The following is a 17,136-nucleotide window of genomic DNA, read 5'->3' as shown; positions in this document are numbered from 1 at the left end:
CCGGCAACTCCAGCGACACATTCGTAATTTGCTCGCGGCTAAGACACGCCGGGACTGGCGACAGACATGCATCCGTTTAAATGCTACCCTACCAATCAACTCGTCCAAGTTCTGGGGCGCCTTCTGTCGCCTTACCGGAACTAAACCCTCCCCCTATTATCCTCTTCTCCATGATGATCACCCTTTCCCTGACACCCTTAGTAAAGCCAATCACTTTGCCTCCTACCTCTCCAATGTATTTTCCATCCCCGATGATCCCCAGTTCGATTACTCCCTCTTCCCAGATATCCACGATCAAACTGACACCTCTGTCCCTCCCCTCGCTCCTGGTTTCCAGTACTTGGGTAACATTGCACCCACGGAACTCAATGCCTCTATCACTACACAGGATCTCATTGATACACTCTGCACAAAATCCAACACTGCTCCTGGTCATGATCGTGTCACCTACCATCACCTTCGTGAAGCTCCTGTCTCTTTCCTCTCCACCCTGGCCAGGCTCTACAATGTAGTCCTGTCCACCGGTTACTACCCCGACCTGTGGAAAACCTCCCGTATCCTCATGTTCCTTAAACCTGGCAAGCCGCCGTCTGCCGTCTCCTCCTACCATCCCATCAGCCTTACCTCGGTCTTCAGCAAGGTCCTGGAATCTATCCTCACCCGACGCATCCACCGGCATCTCCGCCAGCACAGCCTCCTTCCCGTAACCCAGTGTGGCTTTCGGCCGTCCTTCTTTTCCGACGACCTTCTCCTTCACCTCACTCATCTTCTTTCCGAACAGCTTAATTCCCGTCGCTCCGCAATCTTCCTCTCCCTGGACCTCGAACGTGCTTATGACTGCGTATGGCATTCCGGTCTCCTCTTCAAGCTCCAAACCTTTGCCCTTCCCATTAACTACGTCCGTCTGATCGGCTCCTTTCTCTCCCGCCGTACTTCCTATGTCACCATCCATAACACAGATTCCTACACCTCTTTCCCCTCTGCCGGTGTGCCCCAAGGTTCCATCCTCTCCCCCCTTCTGTACCTTTTGTACACAGCGGACATGCCGCCGCCGTCATCCCCCCGTCCACCTTCTCCAGTTTGCCAATGACACCGCCTTCCTTTCCCTTGCCTCCACCCTGCAGCGCTGCCAACACCTTCTCCAATCCCATCTTGACCGGTTCGCCTATCGCATCCGTCTCCCCTCCCCCATGCGGATCCTGTACGACCTCATTCCATTCCCCCACCTCCTCCTTTTCCTTGAACGGATACGGATCCTGTACACCTCCTGAAAACTCGATCCTCCTCACCCACTTGTCTCCCCCGTCCTCTCCCACCTCCGCCCGCTGCCGCACCTGTATTCCCACGTCCCACCCGGTCGCCATCTCTACCCTCCTTACCCTCTCCCAAGGTGGCTTCCGCCAGCTCCCCCTCCCTGATGATGCCCTCCTCCCCTCCATCTACCCCTCCTACCAACTTTGGTCCTCCCTCCCTCTTCCTGTGTTTGCTCCTTTGTGCACCCTCCCTCCCTTCTCTCCCCCTTCCCTCCCTCCTCCATTTCTCCCCACTCCTCCCCCGGGCTTCCCCTCCCCTGTCCCTCCTCCTCCCATCTCCTCAGTCATAGGCATCTTTGTTCTCCCCTCTCCCCCCCCCCCCTCACCCTTCTTCCCCTCTTGGCAGGTCCCCGGACTCGCACACGCTAGGTGGACATTCACGCGCCGGAGATCATCGCCATCAGTGTCTCATGTGTGCCGTCGTGTTCAGTGTTTACCGTCGCGCTCTATCGTTCACCTGTGCCATCGACATCTTCAGTGTTTGTGCGTCGTACCAACAGTTTGTAGTGTGGATTATCGTCGAGTGTGAACGGCTCCGTGTTTGTCTTTATGTGTCTACTGTTTTATTCCCCACCGTTATGTAACTTAATGTATTCTTTCTGTTGTTTATTTGTCTCTTCTATGGCTGAAGAGCAGCGTAACATGCTGCTGACAACCTGCCTGTTTGTACGGGTTTAAAAATAACAATAAAGAAAAAAAAACCCTAGTCCAGCCAGTCTGGTACTCGCTCTGGATTGCGTCTCTATCTCGGCGGTACTGCCTTCTGGTCGTTGCTCGTTGTTGACATTTGCCTGGCTCTGGTTGCGAGTGGATTTACTGTTGGTTTTGGTGTTGTGGTTTCTACAAGCCTCCGTTGTTTATCTCTTCCTTGTTGTGTCGGTCATAGTCGGTCGTTGTCGGTTGTTGTCGGTTGTCGTTGGTCTGTCGCCCGACTCGTCCTTGTGTTTACCCGATGGTGCGTGCTCCACCGCCGGCGGCTTCCCCACCTAGCGGCTCCGATCCGCAGCCCAAGGCGTTCCCGCGATGGGGTTTGGTTACTACAGTGCTGCTACTCTTCATGGATGTCAATGCATAAAAGAAATACGGATGGGTTCCCTTTCCACAACGAGGTTGAAGAAAATGACTCAGAAGTTCAAATTAACAGGAGATTTGTGAATTATGTGGCGACCGAGATCACCAGATTCGGACCTGTGTGATTTCTGGCCGTGGGGTTAGTTGAAGGACAGGGTTTATCAATGTGACACTAAAACATCAAGAGACTGAAGATGACCATAGCGAAGGAGGTGGGGAACATCCCACTTGAGATGTTTTATGCAGCAATAGAACAGTCTCTAATCTTTAGTTTGTCAGTCATGGATGCAAATGATCAGCCCATAGAGCAACGTTTGTAACCTAGAGCCGCGCGGGATTAGCCGAGCGGTCAGGGCGCTGCGGTCATGGACTGTGCGGCTGGTCCCGGCGGAGGTTCGAGTCCTCCCTGGAGCATGGTTGTGTGTGTTTGTTCTTAGGATAATTTAGGTTAAGTAGTGTGTAAGCTTAGGGACTGATGACCTTAGCAGTTGAGTCCCATAGGATTTCACACACATTTGAACACTTGTAACCTAGAGCGTAAACATGGTACACAACTAACAAGTATTACCCTTTCATGTGGAAATCGAAATGTGTTTCCTTCAATGGTTTATTAGTTATTTCTCTTCTGTATGTCCTTAAAAATGTTTCCGTAAAGTTTTGTTGTCCTACAATCGCACGTTTTTCATGGGGGCCCTCTCAAGTAGCGAAAGTTTAATTATAACCACCCTATAAATACATGAGAGAGAGAGAGAGAGATTTAGTAATGTTTTTGAGTCCCTCCATGTGTGTGTACCCTGTCATTTTTTATTACCATTATATTATACAACGGGGAAGGGATGTCTAGCACATCTGTGGGGTATCCAGCATTATTTATTGTTACCATTGCAGACAGGGTTTTGAACAAGGATAAACAGGATGGAGGATCTAGCGTATTTCCTTGAGAATGGGACTTTTTTAAACAAAATACACTCTTTCTACATAACAGTTATTCTCTCGACATGCTGGGACTCATTTTTTAAACAAAGAACACTCTTGCTACAAAGAATTCCACTGTGAAGGAGTTGGGGTAATTCTTCAAACATCCTTGCTACGAAAAAAGTTACACTATGGAGGTGCAAGATCATTTTTAAACAAATTACGATCATAGACATCTGGTTATAGGTTTATCGATTACTGCAATACCCCATTTGAAAATATTTGTCGCAGTATTTAATTATCACTGACTGTTTAAGAGATGCTAGAACAGACATATATTATGTCGCCAAGACCGCACAGCTCACTGGCCAGACCAGTACTCCAAGCACACCACTTGAGGACAGGCAGCTGCTATCTGGTAATGAAAGTGAATATTTGCAGTTGGCACAATATAGAAATGTTTGTTTTTGTACATAATGCTTTTAAATTTGCATTCCGAAGTGTAGTGATCTTCATGATAATGGGGTCTACATGTGGAATGTGAGCCGGCCGAGCGGCTCTAGGCGCTTCAATCTGGAACCGTGCGACCGCTACGGTCGCAGGTTCGAATCCTGCCTCGGGCATGGATGTGTGTGATGTCCTTAGGTTAGTTAGGTTTAAGTAGTTCTAAGTTCTAGGGGACTGATGACCTCAGATGTTAAGTTCCATAGTGCTCAGAGCCATTTGAACCATTTTTGTGGACTGTGAGACTACTTGTAACACTGATGAATAACACGTTTTAAAAGTTCAAAACCATAAGATCCGATGATAACAGCGTAGCTCTGTCTAAACGGGTCATCGAATAAAATGCTTTTTAGCTATCTATGCTTGTGAATTTTCTTCAGTTACCATACATTGCAGTTCGCCCACAGACTGACCTATGTCAGGAATGTTTAACCAACATAATAACGAAGTCTGTTCCCAGCAACAGGAAGCTCGGGAAACCAAAAAAAAAAAAAAAAAAAAAAAACCGCTTCACGCTTAAAGGAAGGAAGACTTTGATTTAGTTTCCCGTCGACGACGAGGTCGTTAGAGGACAAGCTCGTTTGGAGGAAGAATGGAGAGGGAAATCAGCCATTTCCTGTCAAAGCAGCCATTCCTGATATTTGCATTCAGTGATTTAGAGGAACCGTGGAAACTCTAAAGCTGAATAACTGGATGAGGATTTGGAGTGCTGCCCTCTCGAATGCGAGTCCAGGGTGATAACGACTGAACCCAGAGTTATCCCGTAATTATCAGTGTATGTTATAACTGAAAAACAATGGTTTGCGGGGTGATCGCCAGTTATACAAACAACAGCAGACAAGTAATTCAGGAATTAAGTTTCACACAGTTCCCAAAAGCATTGGGACGAAACGAAAATAGATAAATGCTTGTAAACGTGTAGGTTCGTTTTCGGTTGCACATACTCGTGTATGCTCAATATATTTTACTGATTTGGATTATGAAAGGGATTTGAAATCTAAGCAACTGAATATTCCTTCGAAACGCAAAATGAAGACTCTTGCTGTTGCAGCTCTAAATCTACCATCCTCTGGTGGTGATTTAGGGCATAATAATGAGGGTAATAATGAGAGAAATATTCGGGCACAAAAGCGAAGGTACTGTAATGATGTATATTTGTATCTATATATAATGAAGAAAATTCTACTAGACAAAACATTAACCGTGAAAACAAACACTGCTGGGAATGGGACAATGTTTGTCTTCACCAACAATTAGAAATTATGGGAACAGAAATAAGATACCACAGGGAAAAGAATTAGGGGTGATCGCAGGATATGTTGTTTATGGTTCAAATGGCCCTGAGCACTATGGGACTTCACATCTGAGGTCAGAAGTACCCTAGAACTTATAACTACTAAAACCTAACGAACCTAAGGACATCACACACATCCATGCCCGTGGCAGGATTCAAACCTGCGACCTAGCAGTCGCGCGGTTCCGGACTGAAGTGGCTAGAACCGCTCGGCCACTGCCGCCGGCTTTATGTTGTTTATAAAGTTAAAGGAAACACCCCGAATTAGCGCATTTATAAGGTAAACTATCTGATCATGTAAATGTTTCAAGAAAGAACGGACTTCAGACAATTTCCTTAGAATCTTTAAGGAAGTCAATAGCAAGTTTTATCGAAGTCACTTTCAAAATCCAAGAGAACTTCATGCAGTTTCATTAACCGTAACCGAAAAGTTTTTGTACGGTAAAAGGGCATTATAAATGAGAAGTATCCAAGAGTGGAGGCCTTTGTCGTAATTTGTTTCTTACGGGCACGCAGTTTCAACGGAATGAAATCTATCAACAAGAAACAAAAATGCAAAGGTAGTAAGCGAATTGAGAATGAACATAGACAAAAACTGAAAATAATGAAAAAGTCGCAACATAACTTTACAAAACCTACAGGTCTGTGTGGTCTCGGCCTTTGCGAGCCTCACCCCCCAGGAAAAAGTAGTGTTATTGCGAGATGGTGAAAGAGGTTGACGTCCTTTGGAGGCTATACGCTAGCATTTCACTATCCATAAAAAAATATTCTAATATAAAAATTAATAATAATAACACTAATGATATTTCACTAAAGCATGGAAAGTCTCGCTTTCATTCATACCTGCCTGTGAGTTACACAAGTGTGCGCCATGTGCCTATAAGCTTCAATGCAGTGCAGTGTGGCAGGAGGGTTTACTGTGACGGCTAGAGTGCATGACTATCCTACGTCACTCGGTGTTTCGTGTCGGAAGATTTATGCTGAAGACCAAGTGCCAATCCCTGCACCAAACGGCAGTCCTCTGCAGGTCTTCCAGCATTTCGCTACAATTTTACGAAGAAGGACTTCTCTGTGTACAACAGCATTATCTGCGAACTGCAGTGGCCATGTAACACTCGCTTCGGTCATGGCCCAAAGTTATTTTTATGTCTCAAGATCTTGCTAAAATTCTTGAGTCCAGTAACAATGCTGATATGGTAATCAGTAAGCTTCCTTTTCCCATACGTAGCAGTATCAAAAGAGCTCCTGAAAGTCAAGGATGACGTCATCAACCTAGGCAGTGGTATCCGTTGTCTCTTGGGTCTCGCGGACGTACATGTGTTTCACACGACTGTTGTTTGCGAAATCCGTATAAATTACTACAGAGAAGAATTTAGTTCAATTATGTGAAAAGGAGAGGAAGTACCGGCACTTATGAGATGTTACTGCCGGCCGGTGTGGTCGAGCGGTTCTAGGCGCTTCAGTCTGGAACCGCGCGAGCGCTACGGCCGATGTTCGAATCGTGCCTCAAGCATGGATGTGTGTGATGTCCTTAGGTTAGTTAGGTATAAGTAGTTCTAAGTTCTAGAGGACTGATGACCTCAGATGTTAAGTCCCATAGTGCTCAGAACCATTTGAACCATTTCTGAGATGTTACCCAACATTTCTGATAGTTTTAATATTGCGCCCATACAATCAGTAGCAAAATCTTCTGCCGCTAGGCGCCTCTACTTATATCTTTCAATTGCCGTTCTTCCACGTGACGTCATTGTGAGTACATTGCAGTGTACGTTGTTGCTGATTTATTTACAGTGCGTTCTACTGTGTCGGCGAATTTCGAAAAAACTGACATGGAAGAACAAAGAAGGATCTCCATTAAGTTTTGTTTTAAGCTCCGCAAAACTGCAGCTGAAATCCTCCGCAGCTAAAGGAGGCTTTTCGTGTGGAAGCTTTAAGCCAAGCAAGAACATCTGAGTGATTTAAGTGAATAAAGATTACCGGGAGCCCACCCTCGGACGAACTGTTATTACACCCGACTCCAGAAACGATCGCGAAAGTACCAGGCGGTTACAGGTAAAGTGCAGCTGCTCGCAGAGGTCCAGTGTGAGCTGGAATTGTCGAATGCCAGCAAAATTTGGTAGATCTGCTAATGAGTTAATGTGGAATCGATTTACTGTGGAAACGTTAGTTACAATTTTGGCCACCAGGTGCAAACATGGCGCTGAAACAAAACAGCAGTGGAAGAACCATCCTTTCCGCAACCCAAAAAGTCGCGAAAAGTTAGCAGTAACACCAAGTCGATGCTAATGCTTTCTTTTTAACTTTTTTTTTTACGTCCGTGGAATTGTACGAAAGGAATTTCTTCCATATGGTCAGACAGTCACAGAGATGTTTTGAGATGATTGAGGGAGGAGGGCCGCGCGGGATTAGCCGAGCGGTCCAAGGCGCTGCAGTCATGGACTGTGCGGCTGGTCCCGGCGGAGGTTCGAGTCTTCCCTCTGACATGGATGTCCGTGTTTGTCCTTAGGATAATTTAGGTTAAATAGTGTGTAAGCTTAGGGAATGATGACCTTAGCAGTTAAGTCCCATAAGATTTCACACACATTTGAACTTTTTTTAAAGGGAAGAGGTTAAATGCAAACGTGCAATTGGAGAAGAAAGACTGGTTGCTACTTCACGCATGCACGTCGCTCACTGTGACGGAATTCCTGGCAAAATACAACATGGCAACTGTCTCCCATTTTCACTACTCACCTGACCTAGCCCCTTGCGTTTCTTCCTCTTCCCGAAAATGACAATGAAGTTGAAAGGACAACTTTTTGATTATACAGAACAGATTCCAATGGAATAGCTACAGATGAGTACAATTCATCCAGCACACTTCCAGCACTGCTTCCAAAACGGGGAAAATACCAGGAAGTGTTACATACCAGCGAATGGAGACTATTTTGAAGGTGACAGTGGACATTAAAATTTGATGCATGTTTTCTAATTATTAGTGTGCGTTCTTGAAACTTTTAGGTAGCACCTCGCAGACACTACCTAGCAGTACATGAATAGACAGGTGTACTCACCAGCACAGAATTGGAGTATGACGTTGAGCACGGAGGGCGCCAACACCTTCTTGAGCTGTGTCGGCCTTCCACAGCTGTTGCTCAGTACGCCCAGCAGGGCGCGCACCTCCTTCCCCACCTGAGCCTGCATGGCAGCCCCACTGAAGCCAAGTGAGCGCAGCTGACGCATCACGAAGGCGCGTTGCTCCTGCCACAGCTTGCCGTCCACCACTGATACACCTATGCATCCGATACACATTACCAACAGTAAAATTTTTGACGGCCAGTCAGACCAGAAATTCGGTATCAAGGCAAAAGGGTAAAAAGGCTTGGACGGGGGAACGGGGGGGGGGGGGGGGGGGGGGAGGGTAGTTGGACGCCATCTGGCTTTACACTTTACATTGATTGATAGAGTCGTTTGATGTCCTTTTAAGGGATATCATGCCAAATTCTGTTCAATTTACGCGTTGGATAGTCAAAATCACAAGCTTGTTGGAGGGCTCTGCCATAATGCTCCAAACGTTCTCAGTTGGGGAAAGATCCAGCGACATTGTTGACCAACGCAGGATTTGGGAAGCACGGAGACAAGTTGTACAACCTCTCGCCATGTGCGGGTGGGCTTTATCTTGCTGAAATGTAAGCCCAGGATGGTTTGCCATGAGGATTAACAAAATGGGACATGGGATATCGTCGACATACCGCACTGCTGTAAGGGCGCCGCGGATAACAACCAACGTGATCATGGTCCAATTGAAATGGCACCCCAGAGTATCAGTCCTAGCTGTCAGGCCTCATGGTATGCGACAGTCAGGTTGGTATCCCACAGCTGTCCAGGGCGTCTTCAAACACGTCTTCACTGGTCATCGGGGCTCAGTTCAAAGGGGGACTCATCACTGAAGACAATTCTACTCCAATCAGATTTGAGAGCAAACGTGCCCAACACCATTGGAAAAAGGCTTTTTGGTGTACAGAGGTCAACGGTAGTCTCTCTATTAAATGCCGTTGTGGTCACTGCTGCACCAGTTGCACGTGAATTGATGATAATGATGAATCAAGGGCTCTGAGGCCCTCTTTGGCGATTGCTCAGTCCTCATGTTCTGTTTTCTCTGCACGTTGACCGCTTTCTTCTCAACAATGTGTTCAACCAAGATTCACCCATTCCTGCCAACATCGTCAGATAGTGGTATCGCTCCTATTCAAACGTCGAGCGATTCACCAGTTGCTCTAAGCAGCTTCTTTGAACTCAGCTACGCATCCTATCACAGATGCTGACATCTGAATATATTATTCATGTACTTGTGTGCGAGACACAGTTACTGTCCAACTGAGTTCATGGAATGAAATTCGCAATAACCTAATGTCCTGGTATCGACATCTCCCCTGTTCACTACCCTTGTCAGCTGTGCTGTGAAATTGCACTGCAAAGTCACATATTCATCCACTGGGTGGCAAATTTTACAGTTTTGTATTTTGTTCTATAACTGTACGAATATTAGTTTGTGACCAATTTGCATAGCTTCTTTGTGATGCGTTGTTCTTTTTTTGTCCTACATTGTATGCAGAGAGAAAAAAATTGGCTCTGGTCAGCTATATTAAAAGAAAATGTCTGAGTGAAACTGAACTTTCAGTGACTCATGAATAGTTTTCATGTCCACACAAAGGAGAAATCTTTTTTCTTGCCCACTTTTTAAAACAGCTGCTACACATATGATTTCCGTTTTGACATAAAAAGTAAATCTTGAAAGTTGTCTGTTATAATTTGCGAACTTCGATATACTATGTTCTTACACCGAGCGAGATGGTGCAGTGGTTAATGGACTGCACTTGCATTCTGGGGGGCAACAGTTCAAATCTGTGTTCAGCCATCTTCATGTTTTCCATTATTTCCCTAAATAGCTCCAGGGAAATCCTGGGATACTTCCTTTGATAGGGCACGGCCAATTTCCTTTGAAACGGCGTGGTCATTTTCCTTCCACATCATTGAAACAGTTTGAGATTGTGCTCCAATGTCCTCGATGTCGACAGAACGTTAAACCCTAATATTCTTTCCTCCCTCCTAAGTTCTTGCACGTTAACTACACATGAATAATCTGCACCCAGTGGCTGATTTTCCATGTATTCACTCCCACATCTGTCATGCTAGTTTATCTTGCCTAAGAGCTTTGAGAGGAGAAAGGCATCGGCCAATGACAACTGAGGGCGCTGAGACGCTCCACACGGCTTGCACGTTTGAAGGAGAGCAAAACCTTGTTTTTCGTGTGTGTTCCATTTGAGCTGTTCTGGTGTTTAGGTGTTTGTATTACTTATTTGTGATGGTGTGTGCTTTTGAGCGTGACTGCATTGAATCTTACTGAGAAAATTTGAGAGCGAAATCTGAAAGCAGCTTACAACTCATATTCACGACGTCATACTGGGAACTCTATTCAGTGTTTCTCCATACGTCTACTCTGGAATACAAGGTAATGTCTATCTCTTACTTATGATTTGGTGGGCCATATCAGAAAAGTAATATTCCATGGTTAGGAAGGAATAATGAATAACAGAGTAATATTCGAGGTTACGATTAACATGGGGCAGCTTCAATTCTGCTCACTTGCTGTATTTGTTCATAATTGAGTTTAGCAAGCCAGTATTTTGTTCACCAAAGCGTTTTTGCAGATTTTATATTTCATGACTATCCAGAAGAGTAAGGCTTTGTATGATAGCGGCCTGTATATCACATAATTCACGTAATGTTAATCATATTGTTATATGTGAAAACAGATATATTCATTGGGAGCTAATAATCACAAGTCAAAAGACAATGTCATATCCTTATTAATATTTTGTTCCTTCCATCAGTTTGAAAGAGAAACCATAGGGCCCTGCGCTAGTGCCTCACACAGGATTAATAAGCGAAATAGCCTCGTGCTCTCAGCTTAATTATTAGTTTGATAATAACCACTTCTCATGTTGTACAAATTGCATAGCCAGCAAGAATTTCAATTACTTTATGAATACATCGTTTTTAGACTGCAGAATGTATAAGACATTTGTAAACGCAAAACGTTGAACTACTGTTGTCATTTCTTTGCTTTCTGTTCATACGTCTAGGTCTCATGTGTTAAAGCTGATGGGACCTGATGGGTCTCTTGCTTTAACAAGTATATTTGTTATAAACATCTGTCAGAGATATCTACTCACAGGTTTGTGCATCAGAAATGGAAAGCCTTGATCCTGGGGGGCATCAGGAGGAAGACTGTGTAATTGTCGCTATGTAAATAAATATATCCAAAAAAACTTTTTTGTGTTATTATTTTCAACCCAGTCTATCAGCCTTGCTAATGAATGTGTTAATATGGGACATATTCATTGACAGATATGCCTAATGATAGCATAGCCTAGCAGCTGAAAGATTACTTGGTGACCATATGCAGAGGTGGAACACCGCTCGGCAGACTCTCCTTATAGTATTTGATTGTAAGAGCCCATTACACACCCATCTTTGGGTGACATCCGCGTCTATACAGTAAGTGTACATTTTTGATCTGAGCCCCACGAACCGCACAATCTGCAAGCCATTCACCTCATCATTTATCAGTCCGATAACTTTCTTATTCTAAGAGGTTATACTGTAAGGAATATTAGCCGTACGTCCAGACAGGTCGAATTGTTCAGGATTTTACCTAATTACTTCATATGAATCACGGCCTTTAGCTTAGTTCGTGAAAGTGCCTACATCCTTATAAATAACTAGACATCAGCAAAGTTTGCAAACTCGTACTGGAATATGTACATGTGGAGTTTGGAGAGGTCTAGAATACAATTACTCATATAGATAGGCTTCGTGAACTCTACTGAAACCTTAGCCATCTCCACAGTGAGCAGTAGTCATTCATTGAAGGTTGTGGCCCACTTAAAATTTGGCCTGGAAAAGTAATCTTTGGTTCCATAACACCAGTCCTAAAAGTGAACTAAATGAATCTCGCGACTGAATTATTCACTAATTTATAAAAATGTTTCTCAAAATCACACATTACGACAACACTCCGTTCGGTATTAATATTAACGTACTACTTCAACCAGGCATGCTGGTCGAAGGAGGTAATGTAAGTGATTCTAACAAGATGCATCCCCATCCTGAGACATTGCTGGAGGTTTCTGTAGTGTAGAATGTATTTCTGCTTATTCCGCAGCATTGTCTTAGGGACAGAAGCATTTCGTGAAACTAGGCACTTCAGACACAATGTTAAGTCGCTGTGTACATCTTGCAAATTGGTGAGGTACTCCAGGTCTTCCTCCTGGACATATCCGTTACCAGCATCAGCAGCCACAGGTTCGATCTCATCTTTCAATCTGACGATTTGATATCTGGAAGACCATCAGACCTCTTCAAAAAGTATGTGAAGCCCATACAGATTGTATACATCTAAGTAAAATAAATACTTTAAATCCTCATATGGTCTGTACTCATCCTCATTCATTCGTGGATTGTTCCCTTGGCATACCTCTGGATGCACTGACCAAGTCCCTCGAGAATCCTCCATTTGAAAAAAGCGACATATCAACCTTAATCAAAGTTCGATGTTAATCTCTGTTTCTTTTTTAGCAGTACATCACACGAAAATCCTGGCGCAGTTTAATAGAAGGCAGGATCCAGAGTGTATGCTCCCAGGCAGTGGCGGCTCGTGACCAAAGAAGATGGTGGTGCACTTTGCTCACGAAGGAAAACATCAACAAAAGAGAGAAAATCAGTACACTGCTCAATGTTTTTGTGATGCCTGATATAAACAGGCAGCTCGCTTGTGTCACTCCTGCTTCTACTCATAATAAAACCAAAAGATGTACACAGAAAAAAGTATTACTTTTGCAGAATAAAAGGAATTAAAATCAACTGCACCTCTATGTACTCAAAAAGTGGTAGGCATGCCTAACTAACCTTTTTCAGCAGGACTGATGCTAACGCCGTTCGATTATATCTCTGAATTTGGATGTGGTGGAGATCACTTGTACTGGAACTCTAGTCTTCTTTCCTTCAGATTTGCATATCTTTCAATCACTCTTTGACTGAAGTCCGCAATTCCTAAAATGAGCTCTCCTCCAATACACAGCATCGCGAGTGCTCATAGTCTTTCTTGGTCCATAGTATTCCGCAAGAAGGTTTTGATGCATTTCAGCGAAGAAAAACAATGTTCTGCTTCTGATGTGATCATTGTAATTGTAATTTCAGGAGCTTCACAGATTCGCTCAGTATATCACCAAGATTATTGTCTGTTATGTAATCCAGAAAGCTCAAAGCTCCACACATGCTTTTGAACTCCTCTCTTCCATAAGTAACAGACAGTTCCGTTCGAAGTTTCTTTGCTTCCAAAAAGAGTAGCATTCAATAGCAGCTCTGAAAGAAGTTTCTGGAAAAGTGGAAGAGTAAGTAGCGAATTTCTCTGGTAGAAAGAGAGGGGCTGTAACTAGCTGTCCAGTGAACTTGAATCTTTCTTTTGCCTCTTAACTTACGACATCACATACTTTTTTTGCTTCCTGCAGTAGATTACACATCGCTGAGCCATCTCCAGTTCTCCTTCTTTTATGGTACTCGTGTAAACCTGTTGAATTTTCACTCACTCGTTCCCTAATGTTTGCAATTTCACGCTCAAAAGCTGTCAGCTGACTTTGTGCGTAAGTTGGGTCAATATCCCTTTTTTGTAGCTGGTTATACAAAATATCCACATGGATTATAATTTTATGAAAAAATGAAAGCCAAAAAATGAACTTTTCATCCTTCAAAATTGTTACTAAGCCACAGGCTTGCACGATCGTGTTCTCATTAAACAGTTTTTTTCCCCTGGCTCATATTATTCATACTCGTGATAATATCTTCCCTATATTACAAAACGGTATTGACGCTACTTGACTGAAAATTCCAACGAGTAGGTACTGAACATGGCAGTCGTTTTCGTACTATTTCGTCGAGAACTGCTGTTCTTTGAGTAGGTGCTGAAAAGAAGCTGTTAAAGTCCCTGAAGTTTAGTGAAGAATATTCGCAAATTTTTATTAATGGAAGCGGCTTTAAGCATAATGAGATTCAACTGGTGGGGATAACAATGAATGTATAAAGCGTTGGGAAACTTTTCCTTAACAAGAGCCTGCACCCCATGTGACGAACCACTCATGACTGCTGCACCATCATATGTTTGCGCTATTAGCTTATGTCGACAATTCCCCAAATGATTATTTATCTGTTCGATGATGGACGTTGCCAAAGACTGGGCACCATGCTTTTCTTGTGTCCTGAAGTTACAAAATCTTTCAACTGGTTTTCCGTTGATGATGTACCTATATACTATAACCACCTGGAAAACACAGGCTACTTTACTGCTTTCGTCAGCTATTATGGCCAAAAACTCAGCATCCTTAATCTCCTTTCTAATTTCCGCTTGGCAGACTTGAAGCATGCACTGGAAGAGTTCATCCTGGATGGTTTCTGAGGTTTCTTTGAAAACTGTAGATTCCTCTAAATGCGATTTTAATACAGAGTCTAATGCTGCACTAAAATTAATTAAGGAACGAAAAATACCAGGATTGGAAGATGATTCAGTCTCATCATGTCCTCTAAGGGCAAGTTCCAACGCACCACAGAAACGAATACAGTTAATAATTAGATTCAATATGTACCTATTATCGGTGAGGTTTTGGTTGTGTAATGCCACGGACCTTCCGTACCCACTGTCTAATTGGGTAGCTATATTTACATTGTCTAGACCTGCCATATTCAAAACGTTATTTACATGGACTGAAGAAAGTTCGTGTTTTCCAATTTTGTCATGGAAGTGTTGAATGTCACAGACTCTGTGTTTAGACCATGAAAGATCTCCTCCAAATAATTAACAAGGAAAACAAAATAAGGCATTTTTCATGTCACAACCACACAGCCATCCATGCTTGTTGTACAAATCAGAGTTAAATTTCCTATTGAATTGGCGACTTTTTGTTTTAACAGTTTGAGCAATTGTTAAAGCACGAGTTGGCCTACCTAGCTTCTTGATTTCTTTCTTCAAACTTCTGTCAACTGAAGGGTTCAAAGAGTAATGAAATTACCTGATTCATTATTTCACTTATTCACTTGTCACTTGAGCCTCAAAATTCACTGTAGCACACGGTAAAATAACTGACACAACGCACAGGAAATAGTTACTTCGCTCGCAGCTGCACCTGAAGCGGTAAGGTGGTGCGAGAATCCCGTTTTGTTCGAAGATCCGATAGTTCCGTTTCCCTTCGGAAGAGTTCGGGCCCTCTTCCTGCGGCTGGCAGGGTGGCCCGGGTGAGGTGTTTGTATACACAAGGCCGCATACGAGTACAGTGTTGCCAAGCGTTGCCCCCGCACCCCCTCTGAGACACCCAAATCCGCGTTTGCAGCCACAGTGCAACCTGCTGTCGCCGTCGGCACATTCCGTCCAACTCCGCTGTGTTCGGCGTTTGGAGCCCGGGCATTTCAAAAGAGATAAACAGAGCACTACTTCTCCACTAGTATAGAAAGCGCAGAAGGCAAACACAGTTGAACAAAATTATTCCTTGGGGGTAGCGCAAACCTGCAAACCTATACAGGAGCCGCCCCTGCTCCTAGGGATACACTCTGGAATTTTTCAGAAACGTGTGTGAACAAGTAAATTCCTGCCAAAAATTCTACGCATCCCAGTCCTCTGGATCCATTATGGCCGTTTCTATGAGTTTCATAGGGAATGTGGGTATCCTGGGAAATGGTTTTTCTGGAGTCTCTCCATCGAATACAGGTATTTGTATCAGAAGACTTCCTTCTTCTTCACAAGCTGAAATTTTGTGTCAATGGGATATGCAGTTCTGGTGACACGCATTTTCTCCCAACTTATTGCTTCAGCCTATTTCTGAAGAGGTGTGTGCATCTTTCGTAAGGAAACCAGGAAGCAGAGTGATATTGTAGACATGATTCATTTGGAGAATTAAAATGTACATTGTCGTCCACGACGCTGCTGTCTTCAACATAAAATTACGTAAGTGTTCAACAATAAAGTGAGCAACATACCTACTCAAATTACGGAAAAAACGGGTGTGTGTGGTGACAATTGGTACTTGAAGCTGCATGCATTGTAGCTGCACTACGGAACTTTCCCATTAGATGACAATGTGGTGCTTCAGCTGTTAAATTCAATGGCAGCCCACAAATATAAAATTCAACTGTCTGACTGTATAAGGTGTCATTCTCTCATGATCATTGGAATGTTTTTGTCATAAAGAACATCAACACTCAACGAAAGTTTTTCGAGCTCAGAGAGAAACTATCTTGCAGGATTATCCACAATGTGTGATTCAAATGTGTTTGGACTGGAATCGTTTGAGCATACTACTTGATATGAGGTTGCACATGGTATGTGTCGTTCTTTGAAAGTGGTAGGAGAGGCTTTGGGATCACATTTACAGAACGCCACAGGAACCAGTAAACTCAAAGTCAGCGTAGACAACGAAGGGACATTGTTATTGAAAGTGGACGTTCTTCAACTTTAAGACCTTTTATCCTCAATAGAAATTTCCACACTTTCCTCCCTCAAGCAGTCAGATGTCTTTCTAAAATATCATAGTAAACGAAGTGAGGCATCTACAGCAAAAATTCCCTATGATGTTTTGAGAATTAGGAGAAAAGTGGGTGGGACATGCACTTGATCCAGGTGTGTGATGCTTCTCACCTTTGAAGAATAGAAATAAATCACCAACCGCTTTGGAAAAGTGGAGGGGCCCAACTACTTTATGCTTCACATTTCCTTGTTTGCTTCTTCTAATTTACACCCAGACCATAAGTATGAACCAAATAATTAGTGTTCTCCCTCTCGAATTTTGGTAGGTCTGAGATTGCGATGAGGATCGAGGTGCTTTTGAAGTTATAATGCTTGCCGGTGTTAGTTGCTTCATATGTACCTGTAGCTACTGCATAACTCGAGTAATTTTTAACAGAAACCAGACGTGACATGTAAAGAAATATTCATCTCCCTTTTTGGTACTGTGC

The 17,136-nt window shown here is 43.6% G+C and overlaps 1 protein-coding gene across 1 annotated transcript in view; it reads right to left on the bottom strand.

Annotated features, from left to right (window-relative positions):
• The window catches only part of LOC124795925 (methyl farnesoate epoxidase-like), a 143,387-nt gene that overhangs the window by 66,498 nt on the left and 59,753 nt on the right, over positions 1-17,136 (bottom strand). The window contains exon 3 of the mRNA XM_047260005.1: positions 8,151-8,369. Coding sequence (XP_047115961.1) covers positions 8,151-8,369 — 219 coding nt within the window. The remainder of the gene's footprint in view (positions 1-8,150; positions 8,370-17,136) is intronic.

Source organism: Schistocerca piceifrons, chromosome 4 (genome assembly GCF_021461385.2).
Source record: "Schistocerca piceifrons isolate TAMUIC-IGC-003096 chromosome 4, iqSchPice1.1, whole genome shotgun sequence".
NCBI classification, from domain to species: Eukaryota; Metazoa; Arthropoda; class Insecta; order Orthoptera; family Acrididae; genus Schistocerca; species Schistocerca piceifrons.
This window is presented reverse-complemented; position numbering and strand designations above follow the sequence as displayed.